The sequence below is a fragment of the Chelmon rostratus genome, chromosome 2 (genome assembly GCF_017976325.1).
Source record: "Chelmon rostratus isolate fCheRos1 chromosome 2, fCheRos1.pri, whole genome shotgun sequence".
In the NCBI taxonomy this organism is placed as follows: Eukaryota; Metazoa; Chordata; class Actinopteri; order Chaetodontiformes; family Chaetodontidae; genus Chelmon; species Chelmon rostratus.
Window position 1 is genome coordinate 247,872 of NC_055659.1, and position 16,251 is coordinate 264,122.

General features: G+C 46.9%; 2 protein-coding genes across 2 annotated transcripts; both read left to right on the forward strand.

Moving 5' to 3' along the window:
* Positions 1 to 1,780: 1,780 nt before the first annotated feature.
* LOC121624450 (E3 ubiquitin-protein ligase RNF182) lies at positions 1,781 to 8,720 on the forward strand. Its single transcript, XM_041962096.1, has 7 exons — positions 1,781 to 1,841; positions 3,191 to 3,246; positions 3,821 to 3,974; positions 7,830 to 7,897; positions 7,995 to 8,106; positions 8,224 to 8,447; positions 8,538 to 8,720. The coding sequence occupies exons 1-7, from the start codon at positions 1,781 to 1,783 to the stop codon at positions 8,718 to 8,720; spliced, it is 858 nt and encodes a 285-aa protein (XP_041818030.1).
* A 4,441-nt stretch (positions 8,721 to 13,161) lies between these two features.
* On the forward strand, positions 13,162 to 15,660 carry zgc:109913 (regulator of G-protein signaling 9-binding protein). The gene is made up of 5 exons (XM_041961994.1): positions 13,162 to 13,363; positions 13,788 to 13,991; positions 14,732 to 14,874; positions 15,046 to 15,255; positions 15,423 to 15,660. The coding sequence occupies exons 1-4, from the start codon at positions 13,162 to 13,164 to the stop codon at positions 15,220 to 15,222; spliced, it is 726 nt and encodes a 241-aa protein (XP_041817928.1). The 3' UTR covers positions 15,223 to 15,255; positions 15,423 to 15,660.
* The last annotated feature ends 591 nt before the right edge of the window (positions 15,661 to 16,251 follow it).

A 16,251-nucleotide genomic window follows, 5' to 3' on the forward strand; every position in this document is an offset into this window, starting at 1 on the left:
TGTTTTCTTGGTTAGCTGTTAGCTGTGAAACTGTGTTTGGGCCCTTTGGCGTAGGCAGTAATCTGATCAGAAGTGGTCAGCCGGAGACCTGAGAGACACATGAGAGACACAGGTGTGAACGGCGATGTGCCTCGACTCACCTGCTGTCATTCTCTGAAATGCCACTGACAGCTGTACCCAAGCATCTGTATGTTTACATTACTTATGATCAGGAACTGGCAAGTCGACCGCTTTGTTACACAGCCGAACAACCGATGGCGGGGGATCATACCAGCCCAGCAGAAGTGCACAGAGTACTACAAAGATCAAGAACAGGCTTTCAGGGTGCAGAGTGAGAATGACGGAGGCATCGTTCTCCCTATTGTCAGCGTAGCATCAAAATGATTCTGAAGCTGTTATTTTTAGGTGAAATAGAAGCACAGTACTGCTTTAATCTTCATTAAGACACGTGCAGGTCGGACCGCAGTAAACTGAGGAACTGAAGTCTGTGAGAGCAAAAGTATAAAACCATTAACTGAAATGTTTGGAAACTGAGTTTCAGAATAAAGTGAATTAAACATTCTTCTTCTCTGCTCGGTGATTCAGCCGATCACACTGTTACTGTTCACCAGCATGTGATCACATACTACTCATCTGATTGGCTGATAGTGTCAGTGTCCCCTTAGCCAGTTACATAACAGCTGCTGCAGTCTATAAATACACCCAGCAGACTGTGTGTGTGTGTGTGTGTGTGTGTGTGTGCCTCCATGTATTACTCATGTTGTGGGAATATAAATCTGTTGACACAGCGGGGACTCGCCTTTCTTATGGGGACAAAACACAAGTCCTCATAATGTAAATCATTAAATTTTAGGTTGAAGACTTGAGTTAAGTTCAGGGACAGTCTCCAGGAAACGTCTGTGTAATGTCCCCATAAACCATAAGAACATGACTTTGTGTGTGTGTGTGAGATAGAGAGTGTGTGTGTGTGTGTGTGTGTCAGATAGAGAGTGTGTGTGTGTGTGTGTGATAGAGAGAGAGAGTGTGTGTGTGTGTGTGTGTGTGTCAGATAGAGTGTGTGTGTGTGTGTGTGATAGATAGAGAGAGTGTGTGTGTGTGTGTGTGTCAGATAGAGAGTGTGTGTGTGTGTGTCAGATAGAGAGTGTGTGTGTGTGTGTGATTTACATCAACAATAAAGCCGACAGATTCAGGACTTTAATGATCACCAGCAATGTGAATTTGATTTTGAAGATAAGAAATAACTTTATTGATGCGGGTGTTACAGACAGCAACAGTAGCCTGTAGGTTCAGGAAGAAACTGTCTGTCCATCTGACCTGTCCATCTGTCTGTCTGTCCATCTGACCTGTCTGTCTGTCCATCTGACCTATCCGTCTGTCCATCTGACCTGTCCGTCTTACCTGTCCATGTCACCTGTCTGTCTTTCTGTCTGTCCATCTGACCTGTCCATCTGTCTGTCTGTCCATCTGACCTGTCCGTCTGTCTGTCTGTCCATCTGACCTGTCCGTCTGTCCATCTGACCTGTCTGTCTGTTCATCTGACCTGTCCGTCTTTCCGTCTTACCTGTCCATGTCACCTGTCTGTCTTTCAGTCTGTCCATCTGACCTGTCCATCTGTCTGTCTGTCCATCTGACCTGTCCGTCTTTCCGTCTTACATGTCTGTGTCACCTGTCTTTCTGTCTGTGCATCTGACCTGTCTGTCTGCCTGTCTGTCTGTCTGCCTGTCTGTCTGCCTGTCTGTTTGACTTGTATGTCTGTAGATCTGGTCTCCTGGTTGGACAGATGGACGTCCTCTCAGACCGTCTGACTGATCAGGTGATCTGGAGTCAGGTACATACCTGCTGCTTCGACAACTGACCAATAGAACACATGTAGTACTTTTACTGTGTGGTACTGTTTCTTTCACTGATAAGAGTACTTTTACTGTGTGGTACTGTTTCTTTCACTGATAAGAGTACTTTTACTGTGTGGTACTGTTTCTCTCACTGATAAGAGTACTTTTACTGTGTGGTACTGTTTCTTTCACTGATAAGAGTACTTTTACTGTGTGGTACTGTTTCTCTCACTGATAAGAGTACTTTTACTGTGTGGTACTGTTTCTCTCACTGATAAGAGTACTTTTACTGTGTGGTACTGTTTCTCTCACTGGTAAGAGTACTATTACTGTGTGGTACTGTTTCTCTCACTGGTAAGAGTACTTTTACTGTGTGGTACTGTTTCTTTCACTGGTAAGAGTACTTTTACTGTGTGGTACTGTTTCTTTCACTGATAAGAGTACTATTACTGTGTGGTACTGTTTCTTTCACTGATAAGAGTACTTTTACTGTGTGGTACTGTGTCTTTCACTGGTAAGAGTACTTTTACTGTGTGGAACTGTTTCTTTCACTGGTAAGAGTACTTTTACTGTGTGGTACTGTTTCTCTCACTGATAAGAGTACTTTTACTGTGTGGTACTGTTTCTCTCACTGATAAGAGTACTTTTACTGTGTGGTACTGTTTCTCTCACTGATAAGAGTACTTTTACTGTGTGGTACTGTTTCTCTCACTGATAAGAGTACTTTTACTGTGTGGTACTGTTTCTCTCACTGGTAAGAGTACTATTACTGTGTGGTACTGTTTCTCTCACTGGTAAGAGTACTTTTACTGTGTGGTACTGTTTCTTTCACTGGTAAGAGTACTTTTACTGTGTGGTACTGTTTCTTTCACTGATAAGAGTACTATTACTGTGTGGTACTGTTTCTTTCACTGATAAGAGTACTTTTACTGTGTGGTACTGTGTCTTTCACTGGTAAGAGTACTTTTACTGTGTGGAACTGTTTCTTTCACTGGTAAGAGTACTTTTACTGTGTGGTACTGTTTCTCTCACTGATAAGAGTACTTTTACTGTGTGGAACTGTTTCTTTCACTGATAAGAGTACTTTTACTGTGTGGTACTGTTTCTCTCACTGGTAAGAGTACTTTTACTGTGTGGTACTGTTTCTCTCACAGATAAGAGTACTTTTACTGTGTGGTACTGTTTCTTTCACTGGTAAGAGTACAGTTACTGTGTAGTACTGTTTCTTTCGTTCATAAGAGTACTTTAGTAAAGTATCCATCTATCTACTCGTTTGTGTTTTAGCCAGGTGAAGGCCACGGGTTGACTTAAGCTCCACCCATACTGCCCCGCCCTCCTGGTTCCAGTGAAGACGACAGCCAGCAGGATGAGCCACCTGACAGAGGCGGAGCCTGGTCGGGAGATGGAAGGAAAGGTGAGAGTTCCCGTCGTTATTTGATGGTAATGTGACCGTTCTGGTACAAACTGAAGTTATCCATAACTGACTCACATTAGATAAAAGTTATAAAAAGATGCTGAAAATAATCCACCAATCATTATCAATCTTTTTATACATACAAAACTCAGCAACATGTCACAAAACACAACATTTCAGATTATGGAAGGGAAGAGACAACACTTGTTTGTGATTGGACAGAACCCAAGTCTCTGGCGACAGTTCAGTGTCACTTCCTGTTCTTAATGCACACTACCGCTGACAGCTTCTGTCCGTTCAGATGAAACCGCGTCACCTTCAGCATCCTCTCACGCAGGTGGCAGTGGCAGCTAGCAGTGGCAGGCTCAGCTGCCTCTGACCTGCCACAGCAGATGCTGCTGTTTTAGGCAGCTACCTCTGACCTGCCACGGCAGATGCCGCTGTTTTAGGCAGCTGCCTCTGACCTTTGGTAGCTCTGCAACCACAGTTTTAACAAAGTTCGGAGAGTTTGAACCAAGTTTGGAAGCTGCCGGATCATTTACCTGGTATTAACTCTTTGTTGTGCTGTTTTCAGGTGCAGACCTGGGCCCAGTCTCTGGTTTACACTCTGGAGGAACTCGAGTGTAAAATCTGCTACAACCGTTATGATACTCGCAGCAGGAAACCCAAACTGCTGGGCTGTCTGCACCGAGTCTGTGCTAAGTGTCTGAAGAAGATGGTCGACGTAGGTGAGTTTACCTATCAGGTAAAGAGTACACACCTGAATTGGACTTGACAATCAGATGACACAAAGAGGAGGACTTAAGATTTGACATTGAAATGTGTGGACTTATTCCTCATTCCTTCACACATTCCCACATTTAACTTATATACAGACACCCATGGCACGCTGTACTTAAACTTGGATATAGATCCAAGACAAGGACAGGCTCGGGTGGATCGACCAATGGACAAAGACATTCTGGCACTAGACAAGGGAGACACAAACTATTTAAGTAAGTGGAGGGTAATGGGGAACAGGTGGAGACGATAGGTAATCAGGGCGGACGCACCGGTGACACATGAGGAAGGGCGTAGTCTTTCAAAATAAAACAGGAAATGACAAGACAGAAAACCCAAGACGAGACAAACCTCACCACGGTGTGACAGAACCCCCCCTTCTAGGACCGGCTACCAGACGGTCCAGGCTGTTCAGGGTGGTCCCGGTCAAAGTCCTTGATGAGGCTATGGTCCACAATGAATCGTGATGGGACCCACAGTCTTTCTTCTGGGCTGTATCCCTCCCAGTCCACCAGATACTGTTTGCCCCAGATAATAAGGGTTTAACCTTGTGGACGCCCGTCTATCATCTCAGGAGGTGGAGGGGGTGGGAGGGTCAGGACCACGGGGCTCTCCTTAACCGGCTTCATCCTGGCTAACATGGAAGGTGGGGTGGACACGGAGGGAGCGAGGCAGGCAGAGGCGGACAGCTGCAGGACTGATGATGTTAGTGATGGGAAAAGGGCCGACGAATCATGGTGCCAGGTTCTCGGAGGGGACTCTGAGGTGAAGATCCTCGCCAGAAAGCCACACTCTGTGACCCAGTTGGTAGGTAGGAGCCGGCTGCCTCTTGACCCGGTCCCCTTGGCAGATAAGCACCTGCTGGGCTGCAGGCGGATCATGCCGTGGGTGGAGGGGACTGAGACTTTGGGCTCTTGGTCAGTGAACACTGGGGGATCATAACCGTAAACACACTTGAATGTTGAAAAACCTGTGGATGAAGCATATTCAACCCAGACCAGGTGTTTGCTCTATGTTGAGGGGTTCTGGGATACTAGGCACCAGAGGCCGGCTTCCAGCTGCTGGTTGAGGCGTTCGGTCTGGCCATTAGCCTCCAGGTGATAACCTGAGGTCATGCTGGCCTGCTGACAGAATTCCCTCTAGAACCGTGACAGGAACTGAGGGGCACCCGATCTGAAACAGTATCATTAGGAATGCCATGAATTTTGAACACATGATTAATCAAAATTTCAGCCGTTTTCTTGGCTGACGGTAGTTTGGGCAAGGCAATGAATCTGGTCATCTTGGAGAACCTGTCAACAACTGTGAGAACTGTGGTGTTACAAAATGTCGGACCACGGTCTGGAGGGGATGGGCAGAGGTTGCAGTAGTCCCACGCGTGACCCGGAGGACGTCTTGTTCCTCGTGCAGACCAAACATTCCTCGACGCACTCCCGGACCTCCGGTTCCATGGAAGGCCGCCCTAACTCCCGGATGACAGGAAAGCAGCGAGGAGTGGGCCCAGTGAATCACCTGTGGGCGTAGATTGACAGGAACAAATAATCGATTCTCTGGGCACCCACTAGGTGGCGGAGCCTCCCTATTGGCTTGCTTAACCTCATTTTCTATCTACCAAGTCACTGCTCCAACTACATAGGTCAGTGGAAGGATAGGCTCTGGTTCTTTGGCAACAGGCTCAGGGTTGTAGAGTCGTGACAGGGCATCGGGCTTGACGTTCTGGGACCCCGGCCTGTAAGAAAGAGTAAAAGAAAAATGGTTAAAAAACAGCGCCCACCTGGTCTGGCGAGAATTTAGTGTCTTGGCTTTGGGTATGTATTCCATGTTTTTGTGATCAGTCCAGACAACGAACAGGTGCTCAGCCCTCTCCAGCCAGTGTCTCCATCCTTCCAGCGCCACCTTGACTGCCAGTAACTCCCGGTTGCCCACGTCGCAGTTTCGCTCTGCCCTGGACAGACGCCGCGACAGGAAAGCGCAGGGATGCATCTTCCCTTCCTGCTCCGACCGCTGTGAGAGGTTCTTAATCATGATTTCATTAAGGGGGCTGTAATCTATGCATGGCCTAAGAGATCTGTCTTTCTTTGCCACCAAGAAAAAACCCACTCCGGCCGCTGAAGACGAGGGCCGAATAAGCCCCACCTTTAGTGAGGTGCCAATGTATTCGGTCATGGCTGCTCTCTCGGGTATGGAGACTGAATACAGGCGACCCTTAGGGATGGTGGAGCCGGGAATCAAGTCTATGGCACAGTCGTACCGTCTATGTGTTGGTAGTGATATGACTTTGGATTTGCTAAAATCCTCTTGGAGGTGGTGGTAACAGGAGGGCACGGAGTTCAGGTTGGTCTCGGAGCCTGTGGTAACATCAAGAGAGACATGGTTAATAATAGGCTTGTTATTCCCTGGTGACCGGGTTGATCCCACAGTGATCAGAACTGTCCTTTCCCCATCCCATAATAGCCCCAGTTTTCCAGCCTATTTGAGGGTTGTGTCTGCGCAACCAGGGATAACTGAGAACTAAGCTCTGCAATGGTGACTGAAAAAAGAAAAAAGTTTGTCAGTTCCTTATGACCATGAATGTGTCGTTCCAGCGGTTCGGTGGTGTGAGTGATGGTGAACAGTTCTTTTCCATCGTGAGCTCTGGCTCGAACCTGGGTAACCACTGGCTCGGATTTGAGTCCCAGTTTGGCTGCCAAACCCCAGGCCATCAGACTCTCATCGGCCCCTGAGTCTATGAGTGCTCTAAGGCTAGTGGCGATGGCGTGGTGTATTACCCGTCAAGGGTGTGAGGACTCGTGGAGAACGGTCAGGAGGTGTGAGCAAACTCACCGTCTTGGGTCTCTTGGCTGGACATGAGGCGACAAGGTGATTAGACTCCCCGCAGTAGAAGCACCGTCCCTCCAGCTGTCGCTGCCGTCGCTCTTCCGGCGTCAGCCATGCCCGGCCGAGTTGCATGGGTTCAGTTCCTCCAACCGTAGAGGAAGGTGGGACACAGAGGTCTCTCCTCTGAGGGTCTGTTTCCCCGACATTGCTTGAGTTTGTGGATTCGGTTGTCTGTCCGAATGGCCAGGGCAATGAGAGAGTCAAGGTCCGGGGGTAGACCCAGAGGTACCAGCATCTCCTGGATGGCAGTTGAGAGTCCCTTCAGGAACACATCGTATTGGGCGGTGGAGTTCCACCCATTCTTGCCACCAGAGTGCGGAAGTGGATGCCATAGTCACTTTTATCATATTCACTCGTTCTAATTGTAATAACAGTATTTTAACTGCCACCTGTGGGGTTAGGGAGTGCTTTCACTTGCCTCTTGGCAATACTCAACCCTATAGATCCTGATTCTATCTTACTTTTACTATTATTTCCACGTGGGTTTTATTGTGTGTGTGTGTGAAGCTCTTCACTTGGTTCATGTGATTTATTTATTGTAGCAGCTCCTGTATGAAAGTTTCTATACAAATAAAGTTTATTGTTGTTATTATTATTTCATATATATATTATTTACTTGTTCTATAATAGGAGCAACTGCAACTGACCCTCTGGGATCCATGAAGTAGTGTTAGTGTACATGTTGCACCATGTATAACTATGTGACAACAAAACCTGATTTGATTTGATTTTAACAGACCAATCAGATAGCAGCATTCTGCTGAGTCATCATACAATACGAAACATTGATGTCCAGTTGACTGTGTCCCTCCAGTGCGATTCAGCCAATCACATCCACAGTTAACCAGTATGACCAGTGTGACGCTGATCCTGTGATTCTGATCATCGCCAGTGCATCATGTGACTCTCTTCTGATTGGTTTTTAGGAGAGTCCTCACCCTCAGTCATCAGCTGTCCTTTCTGTCGCCACGAGACCCACGTCCCAGATGAAGAGGTGAGACTTTAGATTCTGTCCTTTTCCGTCCTGACCAAGTGTCAAAGTTGGACGGACTGAAGTCAGACTGTCTTCCTGTCTCTGACTTCTTCTTCAGGTGTGGTTGATGGAGGACGACAGACACATCCTGGCTGTTCTGTCATGTCAGGACCAAGCCCGCCGAGGACGAGGTGGGGGGGAGGTGGTCCTGAATCCGAACAGTCTGGCCGGTAAAACAATGCAATGAGTTTATTTTTGAAATGTTGGTGTTTTATTTGTGTTCCAGAGTGAAACACTCTGTCTGTCTGTCTGTCTCTCTTCCTGCCTGTCTCTCTGTCTGTCAGGAGGAGGAGGCATGGAGTCGTCTCACCGCTCCTCAGACTGTCTGGTCATCACCATCATGGAGCTCCCTGAGGAGTCTCCATCCTCGGACTCACTGAGCATGCTCAATGTGGTGGGTCTGTACCGCCCCCCCAGTCTGGACTCGCTGCCCTGCAACCTGCCAGCTCAGAAGTGTCGCGCCTGGACGTCCCGCAGCTTCCCTCGCTGCCTGTTGGGGGCGCTCTGTCTGGTCAGTACATTGTAAACCAGTCAAACCAGTAACAACATGTAGAGACAGACAGGTGTGTGTCTGATGTGGTGTCGCTGTGTGTTTGGACAGGTGTACTTCAGCTCTCTGCCTCTGGGGATTTACCTGCTGATGATTGGCCAGCTGTGGCTGGGTGTGGTCCTGGTCAGTCTGGTTCCCTCCACGCTGCTGCTACTAGTCCTTTACGGCTTCTGTCAGTGTCTGTGTCACGAGCTGATGGAGGCGCTCGCCGCACGCACACACGCGCTGCCATGACGACACACAATGACACTCACTGCTCCTATAACAACACCAGAACCGAGATACAGCAGCTGGAACAACACAGCTGCCGTGACAACACAACAGCGAGAATCACCAGAACAACAAGAGTGAAACCAATCACAGCATCATACACTTCAATGACACCTTTCCACACACACACACAAACACACCTGAAGATACAGCCAGTCAGACCACGACCAGGTGATGATGACATTTTCAAAGAGAAGAGGCGGAGCCTCATTTATTTTATATTCAGAAAAAACAGAACTATCAGCTGGTGTCACAAGACACCTGTCAGCCAATCAGAGAAGCTGTTGCACACTCTGTGCTGGGCAGACTGACACAGACTTTAATACTAATTACCAACATGTAATTTGTTTATTAGTTTAATATGTGTGAATCTGTAACTTCCTTTTGCCAACTGTGATATTTATTCCAAGTCCTGTCTGTTTTGTCCATCGTCAGGTGTTACAGTACACAGGGAGTTCAAGGAGCGTTAGCCTAGCTTAGCACAAAGAGTGGAAGCAGAGGGAAACTGTTCCAGTAAAGTCTGGTTACTTTTACTACAGTATTTGCCACAAGAGGAAAAAACTATTCCCACTTGGGAGTGTTCACGCATTATTCCAGATAAACCAAAATAAAGAAGATTCGCTTCTTTTGTTGTTTTTTTAAATTTGTGGTCGTTCGTTTGCTGAGTTGATTGTGTGGATTGTTGTGTTGCATTTCATTCTGTTATATTTCAGCTGGGACTTTTCACCAGCTGAGAGGAATCACAGCTGTCACACATTCATCATGTGCACATGTACATCATTCAGATCACAGTGTTAATGGTGTTAATCTGTGACATCATCTCCAGAAGACACGTGTAACTGCAGAAATCTGCAGCTTTTACACAAGACGTTTGCGGAGGTGCTGATGTTGCTGGTTTTCTAGCATAGTAACCTAGAAAATGTACATAATAACCAACAGATGCAGATGTTGATAAGATATGACAGTCAGTCATATGCTGCACACGCTGAGTCTGACAGCCATCTTTGTTGTTCACAGTGCAGCTGTGACACATGCTCATGCTTGTGTTTGTACTGTTTGTTGTCCTGAATGTGTCCCACTGGGTCTGTCGTGTTCTTCAGCTCAGCCCACTGACGTTACATAGATAAGAAGTTGCTTCACCGTTTACACACACCTTTAATTTCTACTTAAAATTACACATACGGTGCTCTCTGTTGATTGAGCTGGTCTAATAGTTTCCCTCTGCTTACAGTCTTTGTGCTAAGCTAGTTTAACAGTTTCCCACTGACAAAACAGAACAAGATGATTTAGTAAATATTGGACTGTTCCTTTAAGTTTGATTTTGTGTTTGCTTAATGAATCATGTGATGAGGAGGAAGGAGATCAGGGGACACCAGGACACTGATGGTCAGCTGACCTGCAGCAGCTGCTGTGTCACTTCCTGTCTGTCAGGTGGGCGGAGCATGTGGACCATCTGTTCCATTTGTTTCAGCGATGAAACTTAATAACATCAAATAAACTACAGAAGCACTGAAACCTGACTGATTTCACTGTTTTTAATGTTAAATCCCCAAACTTTCTGCTGCTGTTTTTAATATTACTGTTAAATCCTACTTTGAAGTCAAGCTGGAGGTTACCATTAGCCTTCAGGCCCCTGACTGATCAATCAATCAATTGATTGATATAGTTTTTATTCAATGTTACTGACATTGAATCATTTTAGCTTAGGTTTAGCCTCCACAAAATTGGCAGCTTGGACCTGAAAGCAGGTGACGTGGACACACTTAAACAACAACAAACAAATAAAATAAAGTGAACAGCGACACCTTCTGTCCAGTAACTGAAACAAAACAATCACAAAATAAAGGAAAAAGATGAGAATGTTCAAAACTAAAGAAGTGTGGTTAAAGCTCCACTGCTACTTACTCCAGAGTTTCAGTTGAACTGTAAACTAATAAATTAGCTTCATAAGTGAATATGGGAGATGGGCCTACTGGAGGGCGGGCTCAAGTCACCAGGCGCTCGCCTGCTAGCCCCACCCCCAGGCCTGGCTCCAGGGTGGGGCCCCGGCAACACCAGTCCAGGCGACGTAGTCTTCCTTGTCTTGACTTCCAAGTCGGTTTTGAAATGGCAGCACATGGATTACATTACAGCCTGTTTCGTGGCAGCAGCCTGAATCGAGTATTGTCATGGTCCGTTTTTGTCACTTCCTGTTTTATGTTGAAGGTTCACTTTATGTGTCATCTTTTGCTTTACTTCCTGTGTTTTTCCCGCTTTATTGGTTGATTTGGTTCACCTGTGTCTCATTAGTTGTCCTCCCCTGTGTATTTAAGTCTGTGTTTTCCCCTCAGGTCGATGTCTTCATGTCCCGTCTACCATGTAAGTGTTTTTCCAGTGTTTGCTGTGTTTTTGGATATTTGTTTTATTTTTTCCCCGGACCTTTGTTCGTGTCTTGTTGCCCCATTGCTGGCCACCAGTCCTGTTGCTTTCTCACCAACTCGCTGCTTGGGTATCTGGCCACTGGGTGTTGTCCCTGGGACACCTTGCTGGCCTCCAGGGGGGTCGTAGTCGTAGTCTGGAGATGTTTCACAAATGGAAAAAGGCAATCCGAGACGATGATGGTCTGACAGGGTTCTGTCCAGGATGACCAAGGCCAAGGCTTTGAACCTGTGCGGAGGCAGGTATGGTGGCTTTAGCAATAGGAAGTAAGCTAATATTAGTTTTTTAGAGGGTAGATTTAGAGTCGATGAGGAGCGACTGAGTTTTACTACTGTTGAATTCTGGGTAGTTTGTCACCCATATCTGAATATCACGGAGACAAGCAGTGAGGGATCTGGAGGGGAGAGAAGTGGGCTTAGTGGACATATAAAACTTGGTATCACCAGCATTGAAGTGAAACTGAACACCATAGAGCTAAAAGATGCCAAGAGGAAGAAGATACACGACAAACAGGAGAGGCCCGAACACTAAACCCTGAGGAACTCTGTGGTGAACTACGGAGCTTTCTGACCTTTTGTATTTGTACAAAATGTGTCCTTTCTGCAAGGTAGGAGGCAAACCACAGATACACAACGCTGAGCAGACGATCCACGAGGAGCTGATGGGACACAGTATCGAAGGCTGTGGTGAACTCCAGGAAGATGGGGATCGACAGTAGTCTGGGATCAGCTAGGTGGAGATGTGATGTGCTGTGTTTGGTGCAGAAACAAGATGATATTATTGTTATTAAGGTGAACTGGACTTGAGATGCAACTACCCTCTCAAGAATTTTAATAAATTGGAAATTGGCCAATACTTATTTATGTCACGAGGGTCTAAACCGTTTTTTTTTATTGCTGGTCTGATCAGGTGGTTTGAGTTCTGCTGTTCCCTTCACCTGTATTGATGTTGGTCAAGTTTCCGGTGGGACAGAATCAAACCAATTTCAGGCAGTTTGTCTGTCAAGGTCACCTGTGAACACCTGTTGTGAGTGTGCATTTGAAAGTTTAAATAGTTTTCAGTCACAATGCTCAACACTGGCAAAGCGTGACAGTGACGACTCTTTTCCAGGATCCAAAGATTACAACAACAGAAGATCTGATTCTTCAGTCAATAAATAACCCTGACCTGACGCAGTCCACCTGGACAGGTGAAGTTTACCTGTGAGGTTAAGCTGAGGGTGAACTAAAGAGTCTCCAGGGAGCTTAAAGGATTCAGGTCTCAGCTGGCTTCCCAGCATTAATTAAAAGCACTGACGGTCCCCCGAGACGAGGAGAAGGAGTGTTTGTAGAAACCTGCCTGAAGCTGCGCAGTCCTTCACTACAGCAGAAGAAGGTGGATCAGCAGCAGGTAGGATGACAGACAGATTTTATTCTTTAATTCAAAAGTTTAAATACGTCCACTGAAGCTTTTTTACATTTTAAGTTTAACATCAGAAATATTTGATGTTTAGTTTTTAGTCGTGGATAATAAGACATTCAGTGATGCTTTGTGGATTAGCAATGAGACATTAATAAGATTTCCAGATTGTACAAATCCTTCTCTAGCAGGACCGTTAATTAAATTATGTCTTAAGGTACAATTTTACACTTTTAGCTTTTGCTAAAAGCTGCAAAAAAATAAATAAAATCATTTACACCTTTAAATCTCTTAACTTGTCAAATAGTAGATTATTTTATCCATCCTAACCCCAAATCTGGAATGAACCTCTGTAACGTTTTGATCATTTCCACTGCTGATAAGAACTGAATGTGTTTACTGTGCTAGATGGCGGTTTGTCTGCCCTTAAAATTTATATTGAATCAATGTAATTTGTAATTATTGAACTGATTTAAACATGCATCCAAACTCAATTGGAGTCCTGGCTAGGTTCAACAGACAACATCAACAGACCCTAGGTCTGTCCCTCCTCACCTGCCCTTCTCCCCAGCAGGTGGGTGATGACATCATGAGTCGCTGGCGCCGTTCGGTGGACGAGCTGGCGGCACGGCGGCGGCAGCAGGGTGAGTGTGAGCGCGCTCAGGAAGCTCTCAGTCGGGTCACTTCCTGTTTCCAGCAGCTGGCAGCATCGCTCGGCAGCTCGGCCGACTGCAGCTTCCTGCGAGACGAGATGGACGAGATGAGAGCGCTCGCACATCGAATCTGCAGCGGTACAAAGACCTGCATCTGTCTGCCTCTCACCTGCCTGTCTGCCTCTCACCTTCCTGTCTGCTTCTCACCTGACAGTCTGCTTCTCACCTTCCTGTCTGTCTCTCACCTTCCTGTCTGCTTCTCACCTGACAGTCTGCTTCTCACCTTCCTGTCTGCTTCTCACCTTCCTGTCTGCTTCTCACCTGACAGTCTGCTTCTCACCTTCCTGTCTGCTTCTCACCTTCCTGTCTGTCTCTCACCTTCCTGTCTGCCTCTCACCTGACCGTCTGTCTCTCACCTTCCTGTCCTCTTCTCACCTGACAGTCTGCTTCTCACCTTCCTGTCTGCTTCTCACCTTCCTGTCTGTCTCTCACCTTCCTGTCTGCCTCTCACCTGTCTGTCTCTCACTTGTCTGTGAGATTCTCACCTGTCGGCCGTCTGCAGGTCTTTCCCAGCGTCTGGTGCGTCTGCTGTCCGACGGTGACTCCGTCCCCTCGGTTGTGGAGGACAGACAGGTGTCGGAGCGTCTGTGGGTTCTCTTCCTGTCAGCATTAGAGAACTTCCTGTCTGACCTCCACAAGGCCTGCGATCTGCTCGGACAGTTCCCTCTAACCCAGCGCTATGACAGACGCTCGCTGGTCAACACAGGTAAGCTGATGCCTTCAACTTCCTGTCTATGGACGCTCTGTGATTGGCTGAGCCGTGTGGCACCGTAGCTTCCTTCCTGGGGTCAGCCATTCCAATCAAATACACTTCCTGTCAAATTCAGTGAATATCTTGTCACGGCCTGCTGTCCGTTCTGTGTGTGTGCTGAAAGGAAATGTGATAATTACTCAGTCCTGCTCAGTAAATGGGAAACAAACCCAGCAGCTCAGACTGAGACACACAACACTATTCCAGCCAATCGGCAACAGGTGGCCTTCGTGCTTGTGTGCAGGAAATTGGGAAGGGGAGGGGAGATGGCGTTAGTGATGAGGGCAGTAAATCTGGAATGCTAGCATGTAATCGCCTCGCGGGGAAGGCGAGATGGCGGAGCAAAAGCCAAAGAAGAGAAGTTCAGAAGATTCAAAAAAGATGATTGGACAAGAGCGAAGATCCGTGTGAATGGTGGAGGGACCTCCGAGGGTCGAAGGGCGTGAACACAGTTGTGGAGGGTGCTCTCTTCTGCTTGCTATGTGTGTGTCAGGTAAAGATGAATTACTGGCCCACAGTCATTCAGCTGTTGTTGTGATGCTAGCTAGTAGCAGAAAGGATCATTGTCTGGAACTGGTGTGCTCGCTCTGGGAAACCACCTCTAGTAAGTGGCTCAGCCCCTCCTGTATTTTTCTGTATGTTTGGACACCCCTGCTCTTACCTGTCTGTCTGTCTGTCTCTGTCTCTCTCTCCAGGATGTATTGATGGCATGGTGGGTGTGGCAGCACGAGTGGCTTCAGTCCAGGTACCATGGCTCACCTTAGAGGAGGAGCCGAGCCCAGATCTGATCAATCACATCGCAGGACTGGAGGCCATGCTGAGTGAGATGCAGCTGAAGGTGAGACAGAACCACAGAGAGAACCACCTGTCCTGAGCTTCCTCTTTATGACAGATCCTCTCTAGTTCCTGGTATCTGATGGGAGTGCCTTGTGCATGGGGGAGAGTCTGGAGGGAGTGTCCGGTACCGGGTGGAAGTGTCCTGCTGTGTTTTGTTTGAACTTGTTGGCAGGTTCCTGTCGCATTCTGGTCGGTGGAGGCGACTCAGCCTGCATGGGCTGAGGTTCAAGGTGAACTGGACGAGCCGGACGACAGCCTGGAGGACCTGATGGAGGTGGAGGTCGTCTCTGACAACAAGATGTCAGCCTGCTGCCAGCCGTCATGCTGCACGCTGGGCTGTGTCAAGTAGAAGAGGCCTGCGTGAGTCCTTGAGGTTGTTGAGGTGTGTGCAGGTGATAACGTATTATCAGGCCCATCAGTCAGCCTCTCCAGACACTTAAAGTTTTAATTTGTTATCTTGAATCTGAACAGTACATCACTCTTCACTTTATCCAGAATGAAATCAGCCTGTAAGAACGCTTGTTTTAATAATGTTCTTCTGTTTGGCAGGAAGACTAAAATATGTTCCAGACTATATGTGATCAACTCGACAGGGTTTCTGGTTTAACGTCCGGACATCAGATCTGCTGTAAATAAATAAATAAGGTGATCAGACTCAACTGCTGGACCTGTTCAGACTAAAGACATTCAAGAATCAACAGTCAGACAAACATTCAGGCTTTCAGAGGTTCAACATCAGGTGTCATCTTAAGAAACCTCTAATCCACCTTAATCATTATTCCTGCTGTAACTATCATCATCTGTCTGTGAGAACTAACTGTAACATCATCTGAGTGGATAAATATTGTTCAGATTAAAGATGTGATGATAAACATGTAATGGCGACAGGTGGGGGGTGTCTCGCTGTGTGGTTTGTCCTGTCAGTGTTTGACTGATGTAACCACGGTCCTCATTAATGTCAGTCCTACTAGGACATGTTTGAAGATCAGGTTTGTAAAGTAAAGCACACTGATGATGAAGTGTATGATGATGATGATGATGCTCTGCAGACAGAGTGTGTATGCAATAATAATAACGGGAGACAAGAAGAAACTCTGCGGTCCGCCCGGGGCGACCTATTGCTTCTGTGGAATGTGGGTTACCCAGCACTGAACTTGGAGACAGCGTGGACCGGGTCATGACCACCGGTGGAAAGCTTTGATGAAGAAGCAGGGGAGGAGACGAGGAGTGAGGCAGCGGCTGAAGACGCTCACTGCTTCCCTCTGCTATCTCGCCAATGTCGGCTCCCGACGCAAAAAAACGGATGAAGTCATTTCTGCCACCGCGCATACAACTTTATTTATGTATTTATTTATTTGAAAGGGACAGTAGACATTAA